Raw genomic sequence first — 12,167 nt, forward strand, 5'->3', positions numbered from 1 at the left:
ATAGATGGAAGAGTAGACAGATAATGGAGACTTGCCACGAATTGATGGCCTGTTAGAAATCAGCCACCTCTCCCATCAATTTCCAGCTTTTCTCTCAAGGGACTAGCCTAAAAGAGCCACACATTCTACAACTGTCCCTTTGTTTAGTGCCATCTGCCTGTCATCCTTGGGGCAGTGTACCATATTGGAATGGATGCATTAGTATTTTCTTTTATAAAATAGGAGGAAGGCAACCGTGAAGGAAAATCAGGATATGAAAAAGGGACATTATCTAGTAGGTCAACTTTAGGAAAGAATACATATGTTTCCTCCAGGGCTATGCTAAGCACTCCAAGGTGACATAAGCTCTTTATTCTATGACTTTCTTCTTGACCACAGTTGTCCTGTCATTATTTCTTGTGCAATGAAAATAGCATTCTCACATATAGATGATTTTTCAAAAGGAGGCTGAGGCAGGAGAATCGCTTGAACCCAGGAGATGGAGGTTGCAGTGAACCAGTATCACACCACTGCACTCCAGCCTGGGCAACAGAGCGAGACTCAGTCTCAAAAAAACAAAACAAAACAAAAACATATCTATTTAAACAGATATTACTTTGTCCTGGGACAAAGAACTTTGGCTGGGACAGAGAACTTGACAGTGCTCTAACTACGCAGAAAGAAAGACATTTATCAAATGTTTAATATTTAAAAGATGGGAAGACTGGTCCAGTACAGTGGCTCACACCTGTAATCCTAGCACTTTGGGAGGCTGAGGTGGGCAGGTTGCTTGAGCTCAGGAGTTCAAGACCAGCCTGGGCAACATGGTGAAACCCCATTACTACAAAAAACTTAAAAATTACTTGGGTGTGGTGGCACGTGCCTGTAGTCCCAGCTACTTGGTAGGCTGAAGTAGGATTGCTTGAGCCTGGGAGGTTGAGGCTGCGGTGAGCTGTGATCATGCCACTGCATTTCAGCCTGGACCACAGAGGGCGCCAGCCCCTCTCAAAAAAAGAGAAAATGATCTATCATTTTATGGTTATAAATAGTGGTCAAGTCATAGGGAAAATATTTTTCTTTCCTGAAGACAAACAGGAAATCAGAAAACCCTCTTTAGATACAGGATGATGATGATACAATGACAATTTTCCTTTTGCTTATCTGAATGAGTACAAGGGTTACTAATGTATCATCCTTTTGCTTCTAGTCTTAGATAAAATGTTTCCTTCTTAAGAGATTACCATCAGGCTAGCACCAGGGCAGTACCTTAAGCTTTTCAATAGTTAAAAAAAAGAAAAAAAAGACTTCTGTATAAAGTTTTCCCAAATGTTCAGATGTTTTGTACTGTTATTAATACTATTGAGAGAATAACTTAAGATAATATAACTTAGTCATAAATAAATATAAACAAAGACCTAAACCTATATACATAAATCTTTAGCTCTCCTCTAAGTGGGGAGAAAATAGTGCTGAGGAAAACATGAGCAACGTGGAACATATATTTATATGCTTAATTATTAATAATAAAACCATGGTATTATTAATAAGACCAATGTGCATGTATTTTGGGGTTAATTTCTCCTTTGCCATGAGGATAACTGAAATGTATTACTCATGAGAGAAACAGCATAGTTTTTTTCTTTTTTTAAAAAATTTTATTTGAGATGGAGTCTCGCTCTGTCTCCAGGCTGGAGTGCAGTGGTGCCATCTCCGCTCACTGCAAGCTCCGCCTCCCAGGTTCACGCCATTCTCCTGCCTGGCCTCCCGAGCAGCTGGGATTACAGGCGCCTGCCACCTCGCCTGGCTAATTTTTGTATTTTTAGTAGAGACGGGGTTTCACCGTGTTAGCCAGGATGGTCTCGATCTCCTGACCCGTGATCCGCCCGCCTCGGACTCCCAAAGTGCTGGGATTACAGGCATGAGCAGAATAGTTTTTAATAGATGACAAGAAATATAACCATTCAATATTGTGGATGGGAAGAGAAAAAACACCGAAATACCATCTGTGTAAGAAGTCATGTATAGGAAAGAAATAAAAGCTCTGACAATATAAGCCCAGATTTTTAAAAAGCCATTTATTTTAAAAAACTGGTTTGTCAAATCACATACATGAGCAGATACACAACTACCAAAGTGGCCTGTAATAGACACCAGTGGGGCGGGCACCACACAGTACCTGAAAAATACAGCTAAAAAAAGAGGAGTCTGTTGAGTATTTAATTTCAGATTCCTACTTGACTCCTTGTTGAATGGCTTTAAGTTAGCATATAGTGAGTGAGAGGTAGAGTCCCAAGTATAATAGGTGATGCCTCAGGGCTCCATTTAAAAACAAAACAAAAACAAAACCATTTCTCCCTCTGCACAAGAGAAGCCTATCCTATATTTTTTCCTTTGCGAAAACAGAAGCCAAGTTTCTCTTCTCAAATGGATCAGCATTCCCAATCAAAAAGTGGTGTGTGGTAACCTAGGTATTGTGCTTGTTGAGCCATTTAATTTTCCTCACCCTCCGATTCAGATTCTAGGAGAGAAGAAAGAAAGAATTTAGGTATTTCCCCCCAGATTCCTCTAATAAAGGTCATAAATTACTACAGTCACCAACCCAGAACCCTGCCATTGCGCCAGCATACTTTTACCCTAGGCACCCATTATTAGGTAAAATAGTCACATGAAGGCAGATGGCAAACTCTTGCTCTTTTCTGCTTTCAGGTAAATTTTGCCTGTCTAAAAATGCAACATGCATATATATACGAATACTTATAAATGCATACATTATATATATTAAATTTATACATATAAATTATATAAAAATTATATGTATATAAATTACATATAAATTATATAAAAATAGATTTATACATATAAATTATATAAAAATTACATAAAAATTTATACATATAAATTATATAAAAATATACAAACATATATACATATAAATTATATAAAAATTTGAATATGTATAAAATTAAACAATACAACTTTTCTTCTTTGGATCACCTAAGATAAACTTTTTATTCTTTGTTTTTTTTTTTTTTTGAGACAGAGTCTTGCTCTATTGCCCAAACTGTAGTGCAGTGGCACGATCTTGGCTCACCGCAAACTCTGCCTCCCAGGTTCACGCCATTCTCCTGCCTCAGCCTCCCGAGTAGCTGGGACTACAGGCGCCCGCCACCACGCCTGGCTAATTTTTTATATTTTTAGTAGAGACGGGGTTTCATTGTGTTAGCCAAGATGGTCTCGATCTCCTGACCTCGTGATCCGCCTGCCTCAGCCTCCCAAAGTGCTGGGATTACAGGCATGAGTCACTGCGCCCGGCCTAAACTTCTTATTCTTAATTAAATTCACTCTATTTATTTATTTATTTATTGAGATGCAGTCTTGCTCTGTCATCCAGGCTGGAGTGCAGTGGCGCGATCTTGGCTCCCTGCAACCTTCGCCTCCTGGTTCAAGCGATTCTCCTGCCTCAGCCTACCGAGTAGCTGGGACTACAGGCATGTGCCACCATACCTGGCTAATTTTTTTTGTATTTTTAATAGAGACAGGGTTTCATTATGTTGGCCAGGCTGCTCTCGAACTCCTGACCTCTGGTGATCTGCCCTCCTCAGCTTCCCAAAGCACTGGGATTACAGGTGTGAGCCACCACACCTGGCCTGAATTCACTCTTATCCATTATTATCCTTCCATCTTACATTTCCATTATTTAAAATTGCCAGTTAATTGGTAAAGGTGTCATAAAAATCTATAGAATTCCATAATGTGTGATTAAGCTAAATGTATTTTTCTCCTTTCACATCTACTGATCATTTCTTCTTTACTGTCCTCCATCAGAGTGGATAATTTAAGCATTTCATTTCGTTCTTTGTTTTTACATGTAGAGATTTTTATTGCCGTGATTTCAGAAAGGAAAGCTAAGATGTTGGCAAAATGTTTGATACAAAAGATAACTCAAGAATTTTAGTTTTAGGAAAGCAAGTAAAATCTGTGGTAAATATTTTGACATATAATGAGACAGTGTTTAAAGGTCATCAAAATTTTTAAACAGATTCATACCTTCTTCTGCATTTTGTAACCACTCAACAAATTTCTTCATCTGGTCAAGAAAAACACTTTTGCCTTTAGCAACATGTGCTTCCTTATACCATTTCAGTATTGCTTCTTCGCTCAGAACATCAGCTGCAATTTGAAATCAAAGATTTCAAAGTTACTACACAAATGTCATGTTTCAAAACAACTTCATGTCTTACAGTTTAATAGAAAGCAATCGTTTTTAATATAAAGCATTCTGTTACTTATCAGAAGAGAGGAACCAAGTTGATTTTCATGTAGCACAGTGCCCTATTTTGATAGCTTACTAAAGGCTTAAGTAGTGATGAGGATGATACACATCTTCTTAGGCATGATATAATGCAAGCCTATAGCTCACTACTAGGACTTGGAAATCTCTCACAGTGCTAATTTGCTGGTAGGAAATAGAATTATTTTGTAATTTGGCAAATGAATCAGCAATTCCAGCATTTTAGAACATTTTGTGTCCTGCCAAGTTCAACCATATCTTGATTAAAGAGCAACCTCAAATCACCAGTGTCTTTTAAGGGGATTGGGATTTTCTTTTTTAGGAGAAAAATGGCAAAGGAAAAAAATGTAGATAATATGCAATAATGTTAGCAATTAGATATAAAAAGGAACTTCTGGGTTGTGGGAGTAATACACACATAAACTGAAGTTCTACACTTTCTCCATCACTAAATCACGACTTATTTTCCCACAGTATATCAAATTACAAGAGTAATATTTTTCCTCTACTACATTAAGAGAAAACAGACACATTAGCTAGTTTCCTACAGGTTTGTGACAACAACAAAAAAATGTTAACTATCTTTTGTCTAAAACTCTAAATTCCACAAATGTGCCTTGATATTCTCAAGATACCATTAATTGAGAGCATTTAATGTTAAGAATGAGAATATAAAAGTAAGTGTACATGGCCGGGCGCGGTGGCTCAAGCCTGTAATCCCAGCACTTTGGGAGGCCGAGACGGGCGGATCACGAGGTCAGGAGATAGAGACCATCCTGGCGAACACGGTGAAACCCCGTCTCTACTAAAAATACAAAAAACTAGCTGGGCGAGGTGGCGGGCGCCTGTAGTCCCAGCTACTCCGGAGGCTGAGGCAGGAGAATGGCGTAAACCCGGGAGGCGGAGCTTGCAGTGAGCTGAGATCCGGCCACTGCACTCCAGCCTGGGCGACAGAGCCAGACTCCGTCTCAAAAAAAAAAAAAAAAAAAAAAAAAATAAGTGTACATATTCTCCCAATGTTCTAATGTCCTAATGGGTTGTTGTTTGGGAATTTGTAGTGGGAAACGAGATAGAAAACAGGTACAAAGCATTTATTATTGTCCCTGAGATGTGCTCAATTCAGTACAAATACTGATAAAGCCATATAATGTTAATAAATTACTCGAATGATATATTTTCAGTTAAAATGTAATTTTAACTTATGAAAATGACAGAAACAATTTAATATTGTTTTCATTTAAAACATCACTGATATTTTCATAACAAAAACACTGGCTTTTTTATTTTTAAAGAATTATTGGCTCTTGGAAAATGTTCTTGGATTAAATTGAAGAGACTGACCTGACTAAAATGAACATGATTTGTTTATGAAAATAAAAGTTTTTTTTTTTTTTTTAACTTGTTTATTATTATCACTAAAACCACTACATTTTGCAAAGGAAGCAAGAAGTCTGAATTTACTTACAGAGACTGGATGCAAGAGTTACAATAAGGGGTCCTATAGAATTACTCTTAGCTTCTAATTATTTTAGCTCTTTGTTTCCAGCTCTCCACTGAGATAAAAGAAATTTCTACTAGCCATCAGAGCCTAACTGTCATAGAGTTGAGGAGCAGGCAGTTGTGTCCCAAGGAATTGACCTGTTATTATGCAAGACTGCCTTGCAGAGACTTTTAAAGAACATTAACAGAGATTTTTAAAGTCCCTAATATGTAATTTGTAATTTGTCTTTAAGATGCTTGTGATTAGATCCGTAATTATCAAACTGGATCATGTCTTCCTGTCTGTAGAATAATTTTGGGCATACACACCCAACATATGTATATTTTTGAGTTTATAAATTATATTCATGCACTACTGAACTATCGTTATTAATGTTCTAAACAAACAATATAATTTTAAACTGTGACAAACATGGAAAGGAGAATTGATTTTTTTCTCCACACCTTACTGAACTGAGGATGATACAACGTACAGGTTGGAAAGCGGATGTAGACTGCAGTTTAGTGATACTATTTGTCTGAGCTTTCCTTTTGAAGGTTGAGAGCTCATTCCTGTGTTTTATTGCCCCACAGAGGCTGAAAGAGACCATGCAACTACTGAAATGCTTGTCGACGTCAGTGCTTGTGAAAAGCACACTAAATGATAGGCAAAACCTATCAAATGCATTGTTTACTGCAAATCTTGTGCCTTGATATTCTTAAATTGCCATTAATTGAGAATATTTAATGTTAAGAATAGGAAGGAGAATTTAAAATAAGAGGAGTCTACATATTAATGGTGCAATGTTGAGTTCTTAGAAGAACCCAGTTTGGTAATAACTACTGGCTGAAAGATCAAACTTCTAGCACCGGAGAATTATTAACTAAAAGCTACTGAAGTATCTACATGGAACACCATAGAGGCAAAGCATTAACATCAAAGAGTGTAAGAAGAAATTCAACTTCTATTTAGTGAAAGGAAAGGTCTGAAAAGGAAAGAACTCCTTGAGGGATAAAGAATCAGACAATTTCTTCCCTCACTAAGGATAAAGTGGGGAAAAGAGTTAATTAAAACTGAGAAATCATGTTTGGTGGGATATTCCACAAATGCCTCTTAGGAATACAGAATAACAGTAAAAGACAGTAAGAAAGGAAGACATTGTATGATGGCACATAGAGACTGGAATATATGTTTCCCCTTCTATCTGGCCAACTTCTTCACAATGTTTGGTGAGATGCATGCACCTCGAGAGCCTTCACTTCTCCCCCTCCAAATTAGCTTTAACAAGTTAGGTGCCCTTCCTCTGTGGTCCTATCCCTTCTGACACCCTGTGTGAGGCTTATTTCAGCAATTGACATGGTGACTGTAATTCTTTGTTTTCTTCTACATCCTGAAATTCAGGAAGTCAGGCACTATATTTTGTTCATCTCATTTCCAGCATTTAATGAAACACCTGCCCCATAGTATCCATTCAACACATGTATAAGGAATAAATTTGTTAACTTGATGAGAAAAAAATGAATATTTCTCAATTTGTAGAGTTCTAACGTATTCATGAGGATCAAAGAGACAATATTGTAAAAGTGGCTTGAGAACTGCTAAATTTTAGATCATGTTATTTAGAAAGTTAGTCTAAAACTATGTCACTTGAAACTCTTGAAATTCAGAATTTTTTTATTAGGAATGTCACATAGGGACACAAGTCAAAAATAATTTACCCTAAGAATGCTGGGAATATATGCTGAGAAGGGCACTCACCCTTTTTTAGAACTAGAATAAAAAACTCCTTTTAGAAAAATTTGCATGCAGGATAGAATTTAACCTAAAAAACTTCTGCAAACAAGAAAACCCATGACAGAGATAATAACAGTACTTGACAAGGTAGTTTTATACGTTTTAGACCATGCTGAGTCTATGGGACTTATCTTCAGGGAAAAAAGAAGAGAAAATTATTTTTAAAAGTCAATAATGTGATGCTTGAAAGTTAGCAATGGATTTACTCTTTCTTACTGCCTGAAATATACAAATCTGGATTTTAATACAGAAAGAGAATCTTTGCAAAATGACCCATCACCACTTTTTTCTTTGCTGACTAGTATTATTTAATTTGCTTTTATTCCACTGTTATTTATATAAAAGATTCATAAATCTTTCAATAATGATATTCAATTAAGTAATTGGATTTGCCATGGCTAATCATATGCCCAAGTTTCTGTTATCCTCAAGTTCTGGACATGTTGGGAAAGGGGAGCTGTGTGTGTGTATGTCCATGTATGTGTTTGTGTGTGCTGTGTGTGTAAGAGAGAGATAAAAATGAAAATTAAAAAGGAGCAACGGTTTCCATTACATTTTAAAAACCACATTTTAAAAACTATGTTCCTTATGACAAACTAAAGGAATCCACAGAAACTTGGTAAAAGCAGCAGAGAAGACAGAGAAGACACTATTCCGTATTTGTAAGATGTGGATATGTACATGAAATCAAAGGTAAGTATAATCTTGAACATGTTACTGGAGTTCATAGCATCTGTTGCTTCTTGAATTCTATATACTTTTTACACCAGTGGTCCTGGTACAACAGTCAGAGCATCACTTTGGAAACTTGCTAAAATGAAAATTCTCAGGCCCAATCCTGGCCCTACTGAATCAGAATCTCTGGGGGAGCTGTGTTTTATACCAGGCTCTCTGGGTAATTCTTAGGCATATTAGGAAAAGAGTGCTTTAACACTCACTGTTTATTAAGTCTTTCTAGGCATATAAAACACAGAGTGAGAGCATCAGATCTTTACAGAAACAAATCAAATACATGTCTCCTGGTGCACAAGTGTTTGGTGGACAAAATAAGGTGAAAGTAAAAATCTGGCAAAAAAGAGACAAGACGGTAAACATAGTTAACACAGTAATGCTCTTAACGTGGTATGGAACAATCATTCCTCAGGGATTCCATGTTCTCAAGAGAAAACATGGAATTATTTCACTTAGGAAAACAGACTATATATATCATTTTGTGGAAAATTACAAAATTACCTAGAAAATGGTATTTAAAATGTTAGTTCAGTGATGTATTTTAGGTTTCCACTTTTAAAAAAGTTTCCCAATTTCATTTCCAAAAATAACTAAGGCAGAATTAAAATTGATGTTGAAACTCACCCTTCCTGTGTTCCCTGGGGCCAGGTCATACTTGCCACAGACCTAACTAATTTTAGGTTATTTAAACGCTGATTACCTAGTTAATCAATAAGCCTAAGAGCTCATGCCTCTTCTTTTTACTTCCCAGTGCTTACTTCTTGAGTTACTTTATAATTTCGGGTCATACTGACCCTTAGCATCTGGGGCTGATGAATGAGAAAAAACTCAAAGTAGCCAGTTTTACTACCTGTCAGTAGTTGTTATAAGAAGTCTAAAGGAAAAGGAGGTTGGCATTAGTGGTTAAAATAGAGAAATCTGCAGGATTTTAATAGTTCATATGCCACCAAGATGCCATTTCCCATAACAAGGGGTTTGCTGATTCTTTGTGATTTCATTGCAATAACAAGATAGGGTGCTCCTGAAGATGAGACTCAAACAATGATGTCTCAGTAAAAAAAAAATTTGGTGAGAAACACTGGTTGAGTTATCTTTTAAATGACAAGAAAGCAAGCTATGTTCAGGTAACTAGTTTATGAACAGTTTGGTTTTCTGTAGTGGAAAAAATTTACCACCCTCAAAACAGTGAAACCTGTTCCATAAGTCTCTCTGCCAGTTTTACAAATGGAGCCAGCTGTGGCCACGGAAGGTTGGGCCCCACTTCTCATTCTTGGCTGCTGGGTACCATCTATGAGTTGGTAACAGGGCTTGCAGGTTTGGTTCTGGTGGGTGGATCGCTTTGGGTATCATTGGGTGGGGCCTAGTTTTAGGACACTGCTATCTTATGACTAAATCCAAGAAGACCCAACTCAGATTTGGTTGGAGAAAACACCAATTACTGAACCTCAAGTGGTAATGGGTGGCCATCATATTTTCCTACTGACTATTATAATTGTTGCTGAATACTCTGTGCTCTGAAAAAGTAAAATATCACCCAAACACTTGTGGACAAGATTCATTCATTTGAAGAATCTATGTGGCCAATTAAAATTCATTGTGAAATGCTATTAAGCATTTTTAAAAGAGCTATTATTTATGTAAAACTTTTATTTTCCAAATTCCCAAGATATAATTCAAAATAGACAAATTTAGGAACACATCAAAGAGAAAATAAACATTTGGCTGGTATTAACTTTTCTAATATCATGATATTTATGAATATAATAACATAAACATGTTAGAATGTTCAAAATGTATCATTTCTTAAGTGTTCCTTTTTCTCCCTCACAAAACTATACAAATTTAGGCCCAAAAAATAGCCTAGGACATTTTTGTATGCTGTAGGTATACAGATTGAGATCAGTTAAAACCTTTAGCATTCATTTTTTAGTGCCAGTTGTCATGGCAACCTAATCCTTATAAATACAATGAAAAGACAGTAAATGTAAAAACCTAAAAATAGCCATTCCCTTGGAAAATAGAAGAATGGCTGGGCCAAGTAACTAAAATACAAAGTAAAAAGGCTAATTACTTCAGTAATTTTAAAGTCAGATTTATGGTACCTAAAAGGGTCTGAACATAATATATATAGCATTTTGATAATCATTGTTATTAGAGCTAATCCTTACAATTGAAAAACAGGCTCAATTTTATATAATTACATTTTTTTCCACCATCCCCAAGAAACAATTACCAGTTCATCTACCAATGAGAAGTGCCCAGGGGCCTAAGCAGGGTTTCCAAGCCAACGCATATGTGGCGTGTATGCCTCCTCTCTCTACGTGGTATGGTTGCCTCAATAAAACTTCCACAAATTAGCATCTTGCTGTCCATCTCTAAACAGAGCCCCACGACCTCCTCTGCCTCATTCCCTGCTCTGCCCCTCAGAGAGCTTCAGCAAAACACAGCAGCACAGCAGTGGCACATGGATGGATACCTTTATAAAAGAGAACCACAATCTTCTGAAAGGCTTTCATGAAATGGATGTTGTCGTAGCAGTATTCCTGAACCTTCTGGAGGAGGATCAGCTCTGACTGGCCTTGGGAGCTGAACACGGCCAGCAGGGGAGCATATTGCTAGAACAGAAGTGGAGAGTAAAAGCCATCACTTGCGTGGGAGGTACACAGCTGACACTGCTGGAACCATAACAATAACCTGGAGGGTTGCTTAGAAAAGACTTACTTTAGGATTAATACCTTGTTATCATCATATTGTGTCCAACAGGGTGAGGGGAACAGAATAGTAGGAACAAAGCAGTATGGCAGACCTGTGAGGGAACTGGGAAGAAGATTCACACTTTCTCAATGGCAGAGCTACAGTCCAGTAATACAATGGATATTGTATGAGGATATGACTGCATTTTCACAATATCTCTTAGACATAGCAGGCATAGCAATTATCTTTAATAGAGGCAGATTCTCATATTTGGACTCTTAGTGGGTACAGAGAAAGAATCTTGATGAGCTGCTGGGATAAAAAGCATTCATTTAGAAATATCCTTGACTTTCTGACACTGATGCACAGCCATTGTTTTTCTGAGACTTACTCAATTCAATACTTATCTCTTCTAAAGGGCCTTCCCTGATCAAAGTAACATGGATAGTTTATTCACTGCTATGTTCTCATGAACGGTGGGTGCACACTTGAAAAAAATTAGAAAGTATATGTTTAGTCTGAGTCTGGGGTAATTGTAGTTGGAACCCATTTGTCATACTCTCAATTAAGACAAATGTGGGCCAGGGGTGGTGGCTCATGCCTGCAATCCCAACATTTAGGGAGGCCGAAGCAGGAGGATAGCTTGAATGCAGGATTTCAGGACCAGCCTGGGCAACATAGCAAAACAACATCTCTACCAAAAAATGAAGAAATTAGCCAGATGTGGTGGCAAGCACCTGTAGTCCCAGCTAGCTGGGAGGCTGAGGAGGGAGGATGGCTTGAGTCCAGGAGTTCAAAGTTGCAGTGAGCCCAGATTGTGCCACTGCACTCTAGCCGAGGCAACAGAATGAGACTCTGTCTCAATAAAAAAAGAAGAAAAAAAAAAAAAAAAAGCTGCAGTTTGCCCTTGTCAGTTCCTTGCTAAGGGCTGTTACCTTCAGGTGCTTCAGAGCCTGCTCTGCAACAAGTTCTTCCTTCTTGTTCCACTCAACGGCGTTCATTATACAGGTCCACAGAAGACCAATCACTGCTGTTTCTGGAAGATCATTCCTCTTCATTTCTTCTTTGACATAAAGCACCACCTACATTTCATGGAAATGGGGTCAGAAAGTAACAGGCAGATGGAGAGCTCCCTCCTCCCCGCTAGCTGCCCAGTGAGTCAACGTTTTGGGGCAGCTAAGAAACAATCTGCTTGGC

General features: G+C 37.6%; 1 protein-coding gene across 2 annotated transcripts in view; it reads right to left on the reverse strand.

Moving 5' to 3' along the window:
- Window positions 1-2,039: 2,039 nt before the first annotated feature.
- The window catches only part of BZW2 (basic leucine zipper and W2 domains 2), a 60,337-nt gene continuing 50,209 nt past the window's right edge, over window positions 2,040-12,167 (reverse strand). For both annotated transcript variants that reach the window (XM_007981974.3, XM_007981978.3), the window contains exons 9-12: window positions 11,906-12,052; window positions 10,753-10,891; window positions 4,027-4,149; window positions 2,040-2,497 (exon numbers count right to left, since the gene is read on the reverse strand). In XM_007981974.3, the coding sequence (XP_007980165.3) occupies window positions 2,469-2,497; window positions 4,027-4,149; window positions 10,753-10,891; window positions 11,906-12,052 (438 nt within the window). In that variant the 3' untranslated portion in view covers window positions 2,040-2,468. The remainder of the gene's footprint in view (window positions 2,498-4,026; window positions 4,150-10,752; window positions 10,892-11,905; window positions 12,053-12,167) is intronic.

The sequence above is a fragment of the Chlorocebus sabaeus genome, chromosome 21 (assembly GCF_047675955.1).
Source record: "Chlorocebus sabaeus isolate Y175 chromosome 21, mChlSab1.0.hap1, whole genome shotgun sequence".
Lineage (NCBI taxonomy): Eukaryota > Metazoa > Chordata > Mammalia > Primates > Cercopithecidae > Chlorocebus > Chlorocebus sabaeus.